The 20,347-nt window shown below is 37.8% G+C and overlaps 1 protein-coding gene across 1 annotated transcript in view; it reads right to left on the bottom strand.

Moving 5' to 3' along the window:
• Positions 1 to 18,149, bottom strand: part of LOC121381591 (excitatory amino acid transporter 1-like) — a 74,993-nt gene extending 56,844 nt beyond the window's left edge. The window contains exon 1 of the mRNA XM_041510926.1: positions 17,632 to 18,149. Within this exon, the coding sequence (XP_041366860.1) occupies positions 17,632 to 18,149 (518 nt within the window). The remainder of the gene's footprint in view (positions 1 to 17,631) is intronic.
• Between the last annotated feature and the right edge of the window lie 2,198 nt (positions 18,150 to 20,347).

The following is a 20,347-nucleotide window of genomic DNA, read 5'->3' as shown; positions in this document are numbered from 1 at the left end:
TTAGTGGCTATAACATTTTTATTAATATCAGCAGGCCCGTGAAGTTTTGTATGTACCTTTGCCTGCATGGGGGACACATACCCTGAAAAGGACAACCCCTGTTGTCCAGCTCTTTCTCCCAGCATATTGGTTTAAACAGACACACCCTCTAAACCAGGCCGGAGTACACCCATTTTACACAAAAAGCACTACTTTTGCATGGGCCGGAATTACCACAAACAAGTCTTCAATACCAACAAGTTACACATGTTTACAAACTACATGCTATCCCCTGTCACTTCAGTCAAACAGTTGCCACTTCATAGCTGTCTGCCATGAAATAATCACAGTCAAACAGTAGACTACTTGCGCGGTGAAACTTCCGGATTTTGGACAACCAAATGGGAAGATAACTGTAATCTGAGGCCTATCAGTCCATTTTCCCCCCTAAAAACTGGCCCACACTAATGCATTCCAATGATATACATATTAAAGCAATGCTCAGTAAGTATCGGTATGTCACCTTTAAACTGAGAGTATATAGAGGCTGTGTTAAAACACCTACCACAGTGCCTTGCCATGGCCAATTTTACCAATGGAAACTTGAGGGACACCAACTTTACCAAATTTTGGAATTTCTTCATACAATGACCAGCTATTTTTTCTTCTACATATGTTCTATCTGCACAGTGTTGTCTTGGAAAGATTTTGAAATATTTAAAGGAAAAAAAATCACTCATTAGATTTTACTTCATTTTTAATGAAATATTAAACTTAAATTTAAATTTTTGAAAAACAAAAAAATCTAAAACTGTAAAATTTTGCATTTTAGATATGATAAGTGGAGGCTTAGTAAAGATATGGTGACTGAATTCATGATACATTATTAGAAATGTGTCAGAGGGATGGTGAAAGTCACAAAATTGGGGCCATTTGCAACAAATGTTTACACACTAATTTCAGGGAAAATTAGACATGACAGGCCTCATATTCAATTTTGACCTGCTGTATTTACTTAATCTACTTTATTTACTGTATTAGACATGTAGCCACTTTGTAAAAGGCAAAACAGTCCATATAAATGCATATTAATATGAATATGCCCTACAGATATTACTTAGGTATACACCATAATATGTTTTTTGTTGACGACAACTTTGAAAATGAAGATTTTGTCACAAAATGCTGATATAAATCCTACCAAGAGGTACTTGCACCATATTTTTCAGTTTCCAGTGATAACTGTTAACAAGTGTAGTCATGTGCCAGTGTCTGGGATACCTCAGTGTAGTATTTCTTGATTGGAAGGATGTTTGTAGTAATGACCACTGAATATGCATTATGGATTATTCTGCCATATGTATTACAAGCCAAATGTTAACCTTTTTGGCACATTTTCTGCAATAAACTTGACAAGTATAAAAGCATCTGATTACTGAACACAATAAATACATTCAGACAGCATAGAATATTAGCCTATTAGATTTTCTAAGGATAAAAGACCATTTTTGAAAAATGACTGAAGTGTGTAATTTACATAAATGTAGGTGAAATGTATTATTAGAGTACTTAATCTTGTTTAAAAAAAACTGTATACTATTTATTTAAAGTGTTTAATTACATTTGGTAGTGATATATTCATTATATTTAGATCTTCTGTCCAATTGCAATAATTGAGAAACTCATTAAAATTCAATATGTAAAAAAAATTAAAATCTCAATATTGACTAACAAAATCCAACTTTTGCTCTTTTTTTACCAAATTATTAGCTCAAAACTGTTAAAAAATATTGCAACAACCTGTAGTAACATCAGAGGTCATTTTATGCTATTTTGGAGGATATTGAAATTTAAAAGTTGAAAATTTTAATTTTAATTTTTAATAAATTCAAAAAAAATGTTTTTTAATTTAATAAAATATTTAGAAAATAAATAAATTAGTTTTCATATTCCTTGTGGTATGCACAATCAGTCTGTGTAATTTCACCTCTTTGGTTATAATACTTTCATCAGAATCAAGCATTTAACCGGTGTAATGTGTGAACTATATCAGGCCTCAGACCACAATTAATTTCGCTATATGTTTCTATATAGCCTTAGTGGCTATAACATTTTTATTAATATCAGTAGGCCCGTGAAGTTTTGTATGTACCTTTGCCTGCATGGGGGACACATACCCTTGAAAGGACAACCCCTGTTGTCCAGCTCTTTCTCCCAGCATATTGGTTTAAACAGACACACCCTCTAAACCAGGCCGGAGTACACCCATTTTACACAAAAAGCACTACTTTTGCATGGGCCGGAATTACCACAAACAAGTCTTCAATGTCAACAAGTTACACATGTTTACAAACTACATGCTATCCCCTGTCACTTCAGTCAAACAGTTGCCACTTCATAGCTGTCTGCCATGAAATAATCACAGTCAAACAGCAGACTACTTGCGCGGTGAAACTTCCGGATTTTGGACAACCAAATGGGAAGATAACTGTAATCTGAGGCCATTATGTGTAGACGTTGCAGCATAATATAGCGAAATCTGAATCGCCGAGTGATCCCATAAGACCAGTATCTCAACATATGTCTGGTAGTCTATGATCACGTACGTCATGCTAGGGTCATATCTAATGTAAATAGTTGGCAGCAAAACGAAATAAGGGAACAGTAATACAAACATTTTCCATAAGCGAATTGCTATATTTTATAAGCACATTTTCTATTTTGCGTGAACATCCACCCTTTGCTATTCCTCACACCCAGCTCTGGATGTCTTCTTGAACAGGTAATCAGTCCCCTATAACCTTCAAAGACAATGAATACGATTAGCAAGTCACCAGTATTTTTTATCATTATTTCACTGCATGTTTTACCTGTGCATTCTTGGTACTGTGAGACCGGGACGTAGCCCTGTGATAAAGCGCCCGCTCGTTGCGGCGCGATCGGTCTGGGATTGTCTCCCCCCCCCCCCCCTCGGTGGGCCCATTGGCTATTTCTCGTCCCTGCCAATGCACCACGACTGGTATATCAAAGGCCGTGGTATGTACTACCCTGTCTGTGGGATGGTGCATATAAAAGATCCCTTGCTGCTAATCGAAAAGAGTAGCCCATGATGTGGCGACAGCGGGTTTCTTCTCTGAATATCTGTGTGGTCCTTAACCATATGTCTGACGCCATATAACCGTAAATAAAAAGTGCTGAGTGCATCGTTAAATAAATCTCTTTTTTTTCTTTTTCTTGGTACTGTATTGAGCATTACCCTTGTTTTTTGTGGCGACAGCGGGTTTCTTCTCTGAATATCTGTGTGGTCCTTAACCATATGTCTGACGCCATATAACCGTAAATAAAAAGTGCTGAGTGCATCGTTAAATAAATCTCTTTTTTTTCTTTTTCTTGGTACTGTATTGACATTACGTATTTGAGCTTACATAACCTTTGTTTTTAATTGTTGGTGACGATTTTTAAAACAAACCCGGATATGACAACTATTGGCTGTCCTCATGACGGATGTCACTGATGGGACAGGATATGGTCAACTTTCGTGAACACTTTATACCATCACTGTTTTGACAGTGATTTATTAGTGAACAGCTATATATATGGTTGTATATATATATATATATATATATATATATATATATATATATATATATATATATATACACACACACACACACACACACACACACACACACGCAACCATTTCGAAGACTTGATATCTTGCCCTGCAAGTTAATTATGGAGCATTATTACCTAAAGTCCACAACAAACATGTATTATTCAATCATAGCTTGTCATTTGGCTGTGGCACAACTTGTTTTTGGGTTTGCTCACACCAATTTGGATACACTTTCTGGTGGCTGGGCTGGGATCAGTCCAACAACTTTCAGTCTAATAACACACCCTCACAGGTAATGATTTAATTTTCAGATTCTAACATAGTAAGCACAGTGAAAAATAATTTTATGCAAACATTATTTCGATATGCTTAAAACAATGGATCTTCACAAAAACGCTTTACAATACAAACAAAATCATAAACGTAATATAACTAGTGAAATGTGATAAAGAGTGATGCAACATCACTGGGAAGTTGTGTCCCTCCTCTACATGGTGTATACGACCAAATCAAATCCCATAACATATGTGGCTAAAACTCCTACCTGCAGCGTATCAATCGACATAAACGCCACGGATATAAATACTACCACCCCTCACCCTTAAAGTGAATCAGAAAAATTGGCGTCCAAGCTGCTCGTTTCTGAGATAACGGGTAGTGTCTATGACTACACAATTCGAGTACTTTTTTTTTACAGGTACCCCATATATGTTTCAAGCACAAGACTACTTGCCCAGATGAAACTCATTTGTTACAACCAACACACTCACATTTATTACTTGTGGTGTTCACTTCTCTATCAAAAGTTGGGTGCACCTCGAACTTTTACCCAGCCGGAAGTTATTTGGTTTAGTACTACCTATAAGGGCCTGCTGCAGATGCCGAATGTTCAACGGGTAATGATTTTGCATGTCAACACGTCTTCTAAGTTCATCCCATATATGGGACTGAGATCGAGAGATCCTACTGGCTAAGAAAATATATGGCCACGTGGTTTTGATTCAGAAAATTAGTTCACAATCGAGTAACGAGCGTAACGAGCGTATCCGTGCATTATCAAAGACTGATCGCGAATCTGTGCAAGATATGAAATATCAACTGCCATGCCCTGATGCTCTCAGTGGTGTGTGGGGTTTTTTTTTTAACAGTTTGGGCAGTGATTTGCTTCTGATGGGCAATAATGGTGGATGGTTGATACCAGTTTTGGGTGTTGTGGTTGGATACACCGATATTGCAACTGACATAACTCGTGACCTACCACTACTAAGACTGTCATTGGTGGATCCAGTGGCGTTTAGTTGATCTTGTTACACCACAACGTCTGACAACGTCTGACAACGTCACCGATACTGATGCCTGCGTGAGACATTTCAACGGCTCTCTCTCTCTCTCTCTCTCTCTCTCTCTCTCTCTCTCTCTCTCTCTCTCTCTCTCTCTCTCTCTCTCTCTCTCTCTCTCTCTCTCTCTCTTAGTCATTTTGGGTGAAGCGTGGCGTGATCAAAACGAATGTTATGGATGTTATTTGTCGGTTTTTTAAAACAATTATGAAATTGTATGGGCGGTCCTGTATTAGCAGAACAACATTCAGAGCACGTAGAAACCATGTGCCATAACCCTGAACCCATGACGTCACCAACAACATTACGACACATCATGCCCGTTCATGAGCGAATAGGAACACAAGTATATATAAATGCTTTGTTTTCCTAATGTGTATACTATCCTTTTTCGTAGAGTATAGAACCACTGTCAATAGACCAAATCAAAGAAGAAGAAGATTTCTTTTTTAATTCTAGAATGCTTTTCTCATTGTGTACGATTTATTTTCAAGCACACGTAAAACCTGTTGTACAAGGCAACATCAGATAGTGATATATGGATAGAAACCGCTAGGAAAAAAAAAACAGAAGAAAAATAGGAAAAAGCCACTTGGCTCTTGGTTTTGTCAGTACGCGAACAGCGCCACGTTAATGTGAAATCGTATCTCCTGATTTCCCGGTAAGTCGCCTACAGATATAGAGGGAGAAAATGGAATGTCACGGTGGCTGATTGGCATACAATGCACGTTATAAAGTCCGCAGTGTATCGTCAATACCTCCAACAATAGCTTTTACTCTGTCAATATTGACGACTGCACTTGCATAATGCTGTTAGGTTATTGTCCCTTGGAATATAATAATATCTTAATGTTATACTTCCGATATAATAATAATAATCATAATAATAATAATAATAAATTACATGCAAAACGTTATGAGAGGAAAAGGCAGGACAGGCAACTGGATTGAAGAGTTAAAGGATAGATGGGACGAATGGATGGATAGAAAGACGTACGGACAAAATGGCTGACGAATGGATGGATGGATGGATGAATTAATTAATCGATGTATGATGATAGTTTAATGTGGATATTTTATTATATGAAGATATCTAAGACATGAGATAAGTAAAACTTAGGTCAAGTAGATGTGTGTACTCTGTGAGTTTGTGCGTTCTGGGTGGATGTGAATGTAGATACTGTTATGTGCATGAATGTATGCACGTGCGCGTGTATTGATGGATGGACAGACGTGTGGATGTATACATGGTGCACCATGGATGTTGGATAAGCTCTTCAAGTATGTATATAAGTTTGACTGTAAAGTGTGAACGAGTGTTCTGTGTTGTTCTGTAGGTAGTGTGTAAGTACGATTGTGAAGTGTGTACGTGTGTTCTGTGTTGTTCTGTGGGTAGTGTGTAAGTACGATTGTGAAGTGTGTACGTGTGTTCTGTTTTGTTCTGTAGGTAGTGTGTAAGTACGATTGTGAAGTGTGTACGTGTGTTCTGTTTTGTTCTGTAGGTAGTGTGTAAGTACGATTGTGAAGTGTGTACGTGTGTTCTGTTTTGTTCTGTAAGTAGTGTGTAAGTATAACTGTAAAGTGTGTACGTGTGTTCTGTGTTGTTCTGTAGGTAGTGTGTAAGTACGATTGTGAAGTGTGTACGTGTGTTTTGTTTTGTTCTGTAGGTAGTGTGTAAGTATAACTGTAAAGTGTGTACGTGTGTTCTGTGTTGGTCTGTAGGTAGTGTGTAAGTACGATTGTGAAGTGTGTACGTGTGTTCTGTTTTGTTCTGTAGGTAGTGTGTAAGTACGATTGTGAAGTGTGTACGTGTGTTCTGTTTTGTTCTGTAGGTAGTGTGTAAGTACGATTGTGAAGTGTGTACGTGTGTTCTGTTTTTTTCTGTAAGTTGTGTGTAAGTACGATTGTGAAGTGTGTACGTGTGTTCTGTTTTGTTCTGTAAGTAGTGTGTAAGTATAACTGTAAAGTGTGTACGTGTGTTCTGTGTTGTTCTGTAGGTAGTGTGTAAGTACGATTGTGAAGTGTGTACGTGTGTTCTGTTTTGTTCTGTAGGTAGTGTGTAAGTACGAGTGTGAAGTGTGTAAGTGTGTTCTGTGTTGTTCTGTAAGTAGTGTGTAAGTATGTCAGTATGCTGAACCGCTACGGTTCCATATAAATACAATATTTAATTAACGGCTGCAGTTAATCTCTTAGGAAATGAGTTCTTTTTTTCTTTTCTTGTTTGCCTCTACCTATTTGATTAAAACAGTGGTGACAGTGATTTAATCACCCGTGCAATCCAATTAATCAGAAGGAAAAACAAGTCATGCCTTTTATTATTAATGAAAACCTGTAGATTGTAGAGTAGTTAGTTGTAAGGCGACTCTTCCAAGTTTCTCGTCTGCACCACAAATTAGCAACGTCCACGCATGCGTTAAGATGGCGAACGCTAATGAGAACAATTGTCCCTTGGCCATTGTCCAACAACTGAGATTCGAAAATTTTATCATGTGGTTCCCAAGCTAAAATTGTTTAGGTTCGACATCTGTTGTCATAAAAACTGCAATCAACCTACATAGTAGGATCTCGGGGTGTATCTCAGTGTTAGAGATATCGCTTGGGCTGTGATGTGGCGTAGGATAGTCGATGGATTCGAATGCTTTCCTTTTCCAACATGCGCCTCTGTTATGTCAAAGATTACACCATATACGGTTCTGTCTAAGGGAACGTTTATATATATGAGGTCCCTTGCTGCTTTCCATAGGCGTAGCCTACATATGTATGGTAGCAGCAATCTCTCTTTCTCTCTCTCTCTCTCTCTCTCTCTCTCTCTCTCTCTCTCTCTCTCTCTCTCTCTCTCTCTCTCTCTCTCTCTCTCTCTCTCTATATATATATATATATATATATATATATATATATATATATATAAGAATTGAACGTTATATTGTTGACGTTCATGCGCGCTACGCCATTCATACTTAAGTATGACGTAAATATAACGTTCAATTCTTATAATTCCAAATGCATTAATATTGCCATTATACAAGACTATATTAAAAACCCGATCGAACTCTATTCCACAATAATTTACAACTGTCTCAATACACAAATAATGGAATTCCCTTAGAAAGTTACATTCATTTTTTCCGTCTAATCTCCGATTCATTATAATGATTTACATAAGGTTTTATAAATTTTAATTAAAGTTGAATTAGTGAAAAGTGAATGTGAACACTGACTTGAAAGGGATAAAGTGATGTCAGTGTTACTGTGTGTGTGTGGATTTCAGAGGAAGTTTGTGATTGTGTGATATTATTCTCAGAAAGGAATGGTCGCGTAATTGTGCACGAAGGTATGTATTTTCGCGCGTGTACGTTGTCGATTTGATGTTTTTGTCAAATGTGACAGAGCTGCGTTCATGTTTCTCGTTTGATTGGTTGAGCATTCTCTGCTATAACTTCCAATAGAAGCTTCGTTTTTGTGGCCTGTCATATACATTATGTATCTCAGTTCAAAATCGGAGTCGTTTAAAGCTTGAATTGTCACTGTCACTCACAGTGCAGACGATATTGGGATAAAAATAGAAAAGATGGATTCCGTTGTTGACGTAATTGATAAAAAGTAGTTATGGTAATAACATTCTGTTTTTATTTGTTTACCGAAAATGTGCATTTTTTGCGTTCATGGAAGAATGAACGTTTATTTTTTAGATCACGTGATAGCATTTTAACCAATCCAGACGCCTATTACAAAACAGTAATTATAAAATGGAATTATATATATATATATATATATATATATATATATATATATATATATATATATATATAATTATATCAATATATATATATCAATGATCGTTTATCGTGGTGCCTCTTTGAAGGTAATTGCTCATCAAAATTATTTCTGAATCCCAGAAAACTGAATCCATAACATTGCGCAGAAACTTTATAAATATCTAAAACGGTCGTAAAAACTGAATACACTCATTATAATCAATTGTATTTGCCATGAGCGGAACAGAAATTCGCCTACTACATTCATCATTTCAGACAGTTTCATTATTTGATGCTGTTTTGGGGCATCCAAATCATAAGTGAAAATATATGCATGCCCTGTGGTATTTAGACTATGCAGCCTAATGTTTGAACGACTGCGTGAGGACATCCTTTAGGTAGCACTATACCAAATAACATCTCACGGGGTCAAAATTCACATAACTTTAAACAGCGAATTAAATAAGGCAACGTCTGCCATTGATGAGATATGTGAAAGGGTGTGTTGTCATAAAATGAGTTTTCATCAGGCCCGTGTTCCACGAAGCGATCTTAAAGGCATACTGTCACGGATTTAAAGAACTTATTTCTCTAAAAATGGATAATAAATAAAAATTAAATTAACTGTTGGAAACCAAATCTAGCTATCGCATCACCGTAACTGAACCATGATGGAGTGAAATCCCATGTCATCCCTCTCAGTAATTTTATTTTTTGAATTATGGACCATTGCCATAATTCAATTATTTTTACAAAATGTCATTAATAAATGGTGGTTATGAAGATGGTTGAATAAAGTACATTTAGAGACAGATCAAATTATTTTTGTTCAGATAATTATTTGTTAGACCATTAAATAGGTCAGTGGTCTGTGACAATATGCCTTTAACTGCATATGGTAGCTATCCGCTTCTAGTGAGGTAGATATCCACTTCTGGTTATCTTATTCCTAAGATTGCACAGTGGAACGAGGCCCTGGGCAGCAAATGACTTATTAATTTGACTTGAACTAGTATCAGTGCACCAAGTACTATTGTGCATGAAATATGTGCACGGTCCTATTACAATTAGAATGACATGTGTTTGTGCAGAACTAGGCTAATCAAATATGGTTCTCGTTGTATTTGAAACTAGCAGTATACCACTCAAATGTTGGGGTGAGAGGTTATAGTATATACTGTGTATCTGTTGACCTTACTCTAAAATGTACACCTGGAACTAAATACATTTGGAGCCAGGTTGTTAATACAAGCATTGTATCGCCACTTACAGCTCAATAGTGTTTTTGTTTTAAAATATAGGGTTTGTTCCTATAAAATACGTTGTATAAATTGAAGTGTAGCGTATAATAATATGTAATCTTCTTAGATCTGTATTCGGTAAAGGTTCGATCAGTATCGCGAAAATTTTAAGTGTCTATACAGATCATAGTCGAGATACGGACTTCTTGAACTTAAAATTTGTTTTCTTTAACGATACCACTAGAGCACATTGATTCATTGGATGTCAAACATTTGGTAATTCTGACATTATAGTCTTAGAGAGGAAACCCGCTATATTTTGTATTGGTAGCAAGGGATATTTTATATGCACCATACTAGAGACAAAATAGCACATACCACGGGCTTATACAAGTCGTGGTGAACTGGCCATCAAGGTATTGTTCATTTTATCTTGGTGGTGCTGATGGGTTTTCTTGATGTGCGTGTGCGTGTGTGCGTGTTCGTGTATGTGTGTATGAGTATATGCGCGCGTGTGTGTGTGTGTGCGTATGTGTATGCGTGGGTGCGTATGTGTACGTGTGTGCGTGTGTGTATGTGTGTGTGTTCTTGTGTGTATTTGTTATTTGTTATATGCGTGCATCAAACTACAATGCATATTTTTGGCTTTGTACATGAGTAAATATCTTTTGGTTTGGTTGGACTTGTGTCACGTATTTTCAATTACTATCACAAAACTGATTCACACAGCAATGTATACGGACACCTAATAATAGCAGAAAGAGATTTTTAAAAATACAAAAATGCCGTAAACCGCCTGTATATAGATCTGGACACATTATTTCTCCATTTCGCTTGATGGACTGACAATCTATAGGTTTAGACAAGAGCGTGAGCTTGAACTCCCTCTGTAATTTAAAATTCTCGGCCAAGACGTTTTTCCACCATCTCCCAAAGGATGCATTTCGCGCACAAAACAGTCCGTCTATTGCTAGCCAGCTAGTGCGCTATATAGCTCAAAATGAGTTTTTCCTAACGCGAAACAGTAGCGATAACATAACTGATATGAAATAAATGAGCTATGTAGCGCCATTCTTTGCGCTCCGTTCCCTCGTGGTTTAGTCGTATTATATGTAATTACAGGCCAAACTAGATCACACCGTCGTGTCACCTAAACAAAACGCTATATTAGATATAACACTTGTATAGAAATCTTCCAATATTGGTACCAGCCTTTTTTCACAAATAATGTGGTGTTGGTTTTATTGTTAGAAAACAGGGTCGTATCAAGTGGGGAGGGAATGGATTTGTGGAAGGGGAGGCATAAAACTGAGCACATAAAAATAGGGCAGTTTCCAGATACAAAAGCTGGTTAGGTTGGGGTTTTTTTAGGGGGGGGAGGGGGGGGGTGTTAATAGTCGGGTGGTTTTAAAATCGAATTACCAATATTAACAATGATGTTTGTTTAGTAGATATTGATCGTGCATTTAGCATCCTCTTCCACCTGCCCACGTATTGTCTGGTACATTAACTGGTGACACCGGTGAAATGGCATGTTCACATTGATTGGAACTGTCACATTGATTGTACTGAACTGTCACATCTATTGCATTGAACTGCCACATCTATTGTATTAAACTGTCATATCTATAGCATTGAACCGTCACATCTATTGCATTGAACTGGCACATCTATTGTATTGAACTGTTACATCTATTGCATTGAACTGTCACATCTATTGCATTGAACTGTCACATCTATTGCATTGAACTGCCAGAATAACTGAGTAACAAGCCTACTTCATGTCTTTAATTGTTACACAACAGAGGTAACCACATTTCAATACATAACACTTTTTCGCACCTTAATTGTTTTAAAATCTAAGCCACTACATAGACTCTTTCTCAGAATCGCAGTAGCGACTAACAAAGTAACCATTAACTTGTGTTCTCAACAGACAAAGCTCAGATGCGTGATCTGTGAGCCCAGGGAAGTGGGCTTGATCTTTGACTGAATTAAAGTACACACTCAAGTTAAAGTGAAAAATGTGCTGCCCTGGGTGTGGTTAAGTGCTGAGAACACACCCATGTGTTGCTAATCAATAATAAAAATAGCAATTGTTTCATGCTAGCCGCTGACTAGGTAATATTTTGTCTCGTCGAACGAAAGGAAATAAGAGGAATATGAAGTTATCAATACGTAGAACATTTTAACCTACGACTGTTTGGTGTCTAACACTTATTTTGACATATCATCAACATAGAGAAATCGAGAAACCCGCTCCAGTCAAGACAGTACATATCACGGTCTCTAATATACCCACTCGCGAGGCACTGCTTGTGACAGCAAACAACCCGAGTGAACTGAAGGCGATCGATCTCGCGACCCATGGCACCTGAGGCGACTGCACTACCACAAGAAGGAAGGAAATATTTTATTTAAAGAGACATACCCTAGTTTTTAAACACTAAGGTATATTTTTGACTATTAGAACCGTTTTTGATAACAGAAATCATACTTTACTTACATTTTATTGTTTAGCTTATCAATTTCCGTACATTCGAAGTATTTTCGGTTATCCTGGTGTTTTTAATATCACAAAATGCATTTCTCATATTTTTAAAAACGCACGTACGTCTGAGAAGTAACAACTATGGAGTCGAGTTTTAGTCTATTTTAGAGCGTATTTCACCATTTTAAAGTCACAGACTGATGTTTCACTCAATTGTAAATTTATCCAAATGTGTTACAGGTTTGTAGATTAAATAGACTTAGTGTTAATTTTCACGCGTTGAAACTTGGGTCTGTCCCTTTAACGACACTCTCAACACATTTTATTCACGGTTATATGGCGTCAGACATATGGTTAAGGACCACACAGATATATAGAGAGAGGAAACCCGCTGTCGCCACTCCATGGGCTACTCTATTTCGACACGACAGTACATACCACGGCCTCTGTTATACCAGTCGTGGAGCAGTGGCTGGAACGAGAAATAGCCCAATGGGGTCATCGACGGGGATCTATCTAAAGCTGAGATTCCTTTTGTCCGGTTGCGTTTGCAGCTCCGTTTACGACTCCGTTTGCGGTTGCGTTTACAATACGTTTTGAGTGAATCCATTTGACGGCAAAGCTGGCTTGATTAAACCGCACCGCACCGCACCGCAAACGGAGCCGCAAACGCAACCAGACAAAAGGAATCTCGGCTTTAAACCGACCGCGCATCATGCCAGCGCTTTGCCACTGGGCTATGTCTCACCCATACTACCACAGAGCTGCATCCCGCCACGTGGTCGGTGATGGGTGGGCGGATTTGATGGTATGGAAACGTAGATGTATCATACTAATACCACCATCTATTATTATTATTATTATCCAAGTGAAAATAACACAACAAAACAACTGGTTGACAGAAAATCAATGTAGGTATTTTAGCCAAATGTTCCTGAATAAAGCGAATCACAAATTTAGACGACTGAGTGTCATTGTTCATGTACAAAACAATATTAATAAGAAAAACATGAAATCAATTTGGAATATATCATCCGATCGATCTGACAAGCCATTAATTTAGTATCAGTGTTTTCGAGGCGAACAGATAGGAGGTATTACTATACGCTAAGTCGTTTGTAGAAAAGAGTGTATTGTCGCGGACAAGTAATGCATTTAGCATTAAATAAAAAAACAAGGAAAGAAAGAAATGTTTTGTTTAAGGGCAAACTCAATACATTTTTATCTACGGCTATATGGCGTCACACATAACGGTTTAACGACAAAACATATAATGTGAGAAGAGAAGAAACTCGTTGCCGCCACTACACTGGCTACAACGTTCGATTAGCAGAAAGGGATCTTTCATATGCACCATTCCACATACAAGATAGTACATACCATGGTTTTTGTTACACCAGTTGTGGAGTATTGAGTGGAACGAGAGTTAGTCCAATGAGCCCATTTCGGAAGCGTCAAACATGATCGTACTTTATTTTTCTCCACTCGGTCTAATTTTCAAATTCAACTTCCACCTTTTATCTTCCACGGTGCGGGATCTACCTCAGTCGGTAGCGTGCTCGCTTGGGGTACTATGGTTGATCGATCGAACCCCCATCGGTGGACCTATTCTATGATTGACCCCCCCCCCCCCCCCCCCCCCACACACACACACACTTGTCACAACCAGAGCTCCACGACTGGTATATGTCTGTGGGAAAATGCATATTTAAGATCCCTTGCCGCTAACGGAAAACAATCTTTATCACTGGACTACTTACTCCCCTGCTTTTATGAAGGGTCTTTGATGATGGAATTGTGGTTTTCTCCATTCGGTCTGAACTTCCTCTCTTACTGGTGGTTATGGTGGTGGGATTTGTTGAATTGTTTTATGTTAGATCTTGTTATTATTGTTGCGATTTCATTGCTTTTCTTTTTCTTTCTGTTTCTGTTTATCTTTTGTTTTTTCTTTTTCGGGAGTGGTGCTGTTTGTTTGTTGTATTTGTTGTTTTGAGTGTGTTTTGGTTTTGGGAAGGGTGCGAGGGTTGTTGTTGTAGTTTGGTGGTGATGGCACTGTTGTTGTTTTTATACAAGTTCATCAATCTTTGGCATTTATCTTTTATATGTCGAGTAGTGGGAGTTTTTTGTTGTTAGTTTTGTTTTCTTCTTGTTAATTTGTTAATTATTGTATTCTTTATATTGTTCTGGGGATGGTTTTCTTTTGTCCCTATTTATTTCAGAGGTTGTCTTCATTTCTGCTGTTTTTGGTTTTTATTTATTTTACTTTTTTGTAGAAGTGTTGTTTTTGGGTACAGTTGTTTTTGGAGATGATTAATTTTGGACTGTCCATATTGGCTTGAACCTTTTCAGAGGCCACCACATGGAAGGTAGGAGGCAATTTATGTCAATACCTACGTCGCCAAAGAAATACAATTATTGTACAAACACCCGCACATTGCGCTGACTCCATAGTCAAGTATAGAATGGATGGATCCAGTAAAAAAAACGCCCTTACAAGAGTCAACAGTAAGAGGATCCAATCAAATAAGTGATTACAGTAACAATCGTAAGTAACATGAATATTAATAACAATAAGCGTGCCGTTCCAAGGTGGTAATCAGCAATTTTGTTTCATTCCATATGAATCAATTCTGATCATTGTTTATAAAGCTTAAAATAAACCTGTGTTCGTGAATATGACGGTCTTGGCGCAGAATTCTGGCAAATAATGAAAGAAAGAAATGTTTTATTTAACGACGCACTCAACACATTTTATTTTACGGTTATATGGCGTCAGACATATGGTTAAGGACCACACAGATTTTGAGAGGAAACCCGCTGTCGCCACTATATGGGCTACTCTTTCCGATTAGCAGCAAGGGATCTTTTATTTGCGCTTCCCACAGGCAGGATAGCACAAACCATGGCCTTTGTTGAACCAGTTATGGATCACTGGTCGGTGCAAGTGGTTTACACCTACCCACTGAGCCTTGCGGAGCACTTACTCAGGGTTTGGAGTCGGTATCTGGATTAAAAATGCCATGTCTCGACTGGGATCCGAACCCAGTACCTACCAGCCTGTAGACCCATGGCCTAACCACGATGCCACCGAGGCCGGTGGCAAATAATGATGCGTTACGATAAAGGTTATGCGTTCAAACCCCCGCCTGGACATCAAGTAGAGTTTAGAAACGAAATTCCATCGACGTAATGCAAATTCAGTTCTGATTGAATTCCACCACTTGGTATGCGAATACTGTCTGAACTAGAACTTTATTGAAGTGTACGGCCATTTCTGGAGTAGTCCTTAACAATAGTTCATCCAGTCTCACAGAGTTCGTGTTTGAGAAGTTTATACAAAGTAGTAATCCACAATAAAGGTGGACGCACTGTGTAGTTGGGAGAATCTCGAAATGTTTAATAACGTTTTCTGCTTTGATAGCGAACATTCGTTAACGTTGTCTAGCAGAGTGGAAAGGAGGTTAACCGAACGTTGCGTGCCATCTACAGCCATAAGCTATTTTCATATGCTTCGATTTATAAATAACATCTATATTAAACATTTAATAAGCCTACATTTATTGGTTTTTATTCTTTACAGTGTTAAATGTGTGACTAAAGCGATCAAAGTAGCTGAGCATATTAGAATTCATATGAATTGGCAAGACGTGATGACTAGATACTGACCCAAAATATACATTCTACACTAGTTATGATTAATTAAGGAATTTTAAATTGTTCAAAGTTACTTATTGTTTTATTTTCAGCTGAGTATTGTTATATGTAAAACCGTTTCGCAGACAATTTTGTATTTTAAAAAATAAGAAATAAATTGCTTTAGACCATTTTGTTTTGGTATATTGTAGGCGACAATGCAATCAACATGTGTGGACAAGCTAATCTCAAAACCGGTAAAGTTATGAAATAAAACGGTTAATTTCCTCAATTGTTCGTTTTATGTGCATTGCAGGATAAACAAAATAAATGGTTACTAGAAGGAGGGAAAACTCTAGTAACGTGCTAATATCCACTGAAGGTTCAGGCACGCCCATTCTGGGCACGAGTTATGATTTGCGCCAAATCCCCTGTCCAAAACAGAAATGGTTACTGTCTTCGGCTGTCTTAAGATATCGGCTTTATTCTGCTCCGAACGAATGGCGGACGCCGCTCGGCAGTCTCGCTGCCTTCGCCAGGATAAAGCCGATATCTTAAGACAGTACGCAGTTACTCTCTATATACAGTTTAGTCATGTGCCACAAACTGTCCGTTAACCGGACAAACGTTTGCCTAAAATACTATAAACATAATAATAATTCCACTGATGCATACAATTTATGTTTTACGTCTAATGTTGTTTGTATCATTTATTTCGATTCTTCTGCAGTTTCTCAAAGTTATGAAATATGTAGTTAAATAATATTAACATTCTGGTCATTAAAATTCAGAAACGATTCATTCTCTGTGAAGGGCTTTCTTTGTATTTTTTGTCCACTGAGCATAATTATTTGAAAAAATAGGTGTATCTTTATTTATTTTATTTATTTATTTATTTATTTGAGTAGTTGTTTTTATTTGGGAAGAGAGTGTGTTTTTTTTTTTTTTTTTTTTTTTTTTTGGGGGGGGGGGTTTGTTGTTGTTGTTGTTGTTGTGGGGTTTTTTGGGGGGGATTTAAATCTTTCTTTTTGTTTGTTTGGTTTTGTTGTTGTTGTTGGGGGGTTTTTTTTGGGGGGTGTATTGTTCTCGTGTTCATTTTATTATTACATAATAATAATAAATAATAAAATATAAATTTTATATTTTATTATTTATTATTATTATATTTCAAAAAGGTCTAAGAATTGTTTTGGCACGAATTACGATACAGGATTTAAAAATCGCCATGTTTTGTGTACTGTTGTTAACGGTGTGTGGACCGACATCATTATCACCACAGACATAAATTTATATTAAAAAGGTCGGAGAAATAAGTCAAACAAATAAAACAACGTTTGCGGTAAAATAAAATAGCATGCTTCACTTTAGGGTTTGCCTGTGTATGTGTTGCAACCTTGATAACCACAAACACATTTAGATATTAGAAACTAGAAATAAACTAAAATAACATGTAAAAGGGGAAAATGGAACTAGAAAGAACAATAATACTACAAACGGGTTCATTCACGCCATCATGGCATGTCTCACATTGGGCAATGTATCTGTATGTTTATTAACTTGTTTTTCTGTATTTACTCACCTGATGAGATCCAAAAACGTGTCAACAGAGTTGACCTTTGCCGCAGATCCGTATCTTTTTATCTTGGATCTATCGGCCCCTCGCCCGGGACGTATAGAGGTCGCCATGATAATGCCTTGAATAACTGCAATGACTGTGGTTGTGGCAAAGTAGGCAATAGTCCTGAGGCCCATCCTTCCGCACGTTTTCGCATCCAGGCCCGCGATACCCGCTATCAGGCTAGATACGATCAGAGGCAAGATCAACATTGTCAACATCCTCATCAGTATCTCTCCCGGGAACATAAGGTACATGATCTGTCGCTTTGAGAACGTTGGGGACACAGAACGAACCAAAAATCCCATTCCAACACCGGATAAGACGGAAAACAAGAGTAAAACGAGAATAAAGTTTTCTTTTGAGCCTTTCAGACATTTTATCCCACATCGTTTTAGGTTGCTCAAAAAACCCGGATTTTCAGGAGGAACTGATACACTTACATACGTGTTCACTTTCATCGTGTCCTCCGGCGAATCCATGTTTACGGTCAGGCGACAGTTTGGTTAGAATCCTTTTGAAATTCCTTCACAGATATTCCGATTTCTAAACATACAAAAAACAAACAACAAAATCCATCAAAACCCTATACAAAGTTTACGAAACGTAAATCCTTCGACAACAAAGCACAACGGAAATCCTTTATTTATGCGAAACTGAATGCAGTTGTGGTAAAGTTTCACACGTAAAAATACAGTAGCGTTCTCGCCGGCACGATCAACTCCATCTACGGGAGTTTCGTCTAAATACAATTAGGAAAATTGATATTTTCCCGCGCTAGCTGGAGTATCCAATGTTTGTGGCGAAGTCACGGGAGCCGAGACAATGTCATAGCTTAGCGCTTCGCAATGGAACCGTCGGGCGATCGTCCTCTTTTGTGTTTCCTTTTCAGGTGACAGATTACTAAAGTCTGTTCTGTTGTTGTTGGATTTGTTGATGTTATTAGTGTTGTGTTTGTTTGGGTTTTTCGCTCGGTGTGGGTGTTTTCTTTGTTTCGTTTTGTTATTTCTTCTCTACCGGAATGAACTGTTTAATAACACAAACACAGATAATATTTAAAAAGAAAAGTGTCATTCGATGTAACAGCAAAGTTTTCTTCGTTTTGAAACCCTTAAAAACTGTGTTTAAAGAATGGTTGCATTTCTTCTGGTGAACTGCATTTTACAACAAATTCAGCAAGGCAATGAAAGAACAAAACACATTTTTCTCTTCTTTTTTTAAATCTTCCTCTTCGCGTTTGGATCTTGCTTCTAAAATTCTCCCTTTCGTTAAACAAGGACGAAATATTCACAGCTGTACTCTCTGAATTCCGTCTTCCTTTTCTATCATAGCGGTGGAGCGCTGAGACGGTAATTAAATGATGTCAAGCCAGAAAGACTCGACTTTCCAAATGCTGGCGTTCGAGCAGCTGGCGACGTAGGGAAAAAAATCAGCGTTGATGCATTATTGATGCATAGTACTGCGTTAACTATGAGTACTCTAAATTGCAGTGTTTAGTTTTGTTCCCATTAGATATGAGTTTTCAATTGTCTGCTATTACAGCGCTGAGTTGGTGATAGCGGATGCCGGGAACGGCCTATAGGACATCGCTCTGCGAGGAAACGTGTTTGCGCTGGACCAAAGCAAAGAACTGGAACAAAAGACCTGTCATGGTTATAATGTGTAGACCTAGAGAATACCGGATTCGATGGCGCAGTTGTTAAGCGCTCGGGCTTAACGCAGATAGGTATTGGGTTCGTGGCCCACAAGCTGCCCAATACTCAGATTGAGTGGATAGCTCGATGGGGGATGAGTAATGTTACTGCACCGGTATCTCTGTCGCTAACCACTAATCTGTATCTCAACATACGGGCCAGATGGTTGAAATGTGAGCCCAGTAAAGCGTGCATGAACTTGCAGGTGGTATAAACACATAAAGAGTCAATAGCAGCATAGGATTTATAAAAAAAGATATCTTCCTAATTAATCAGTTACGTGTATTTGTATGCATACACCAATATGTGTGCATGCGTGACTGTGCGTACGTGACTTACACTCAAACATTGGGGTGGGGGTGGGGGTATGGCTGGTCGTATGGTTGTGTCCTATTTCTTACTGATGTTATTATTGTCATCAAATGCTTTGTTGTACGTTTTGTTTAATTCTTTTGGGTAGTTGGGTTGTTTTTAGGTGTGTTTTTTTTTTTAATTACTTTGTTTTCTTTTTTAGGAGGAGGATGCGGCTTTTTGTTGTATTTTGCTAGTCATTAAAGCTAGGCGGTCCTCTTTTTGTTGTTTTACTTTTTTGATAATTACGACATTTGGTCTTTAAAAAGTTTGTTTTCTTTAACGACGCCACTAAAGCACATGGCTCATTAATCATCGGTTATTGGGGTGATTTTTTATATGCACTTTCCCCACAAAGAGAAAAGCACATACCACATTATCTCACCAGTTGTGGTGCACTGGTTGGAACGAGTTGGTTTACAAAGTGAGAGAAAAAAAAGAAGAAAGAAATGTTTTATTTAACGACACACTCAACACATTTTATTTACGGTTATATGGCGTCAGACATATGGTTAAGGACCACACAGATTTTGAGAGCAAACCCGCTGTCGCCACTTCATGGGCTACTCTTTCCGATTAGCAGCAAGGGATCTTTTATTTGCACTTCCCTCAAGAATGATAGAACAAACCATGGC

Source organism: Gigantopelta aegis, chromosome 9 (assembly GCF_016097555.1).
Source record: "Gigantopelta aegis isolate Gae_Host chromosome 9, Gae_host_genome, whole genome shotgun sequence".
NCBI lineage: Eukaryota > Metazoa > Mollusca > Gastropoda > Neomphalida > Peltospiridae > Gigantopelta > Gigantopelta aegis.
Note: the sequence above shows the minus strand (reverse complement) of the source record. Positions and strands in the feature narration are given on the sequence as shown.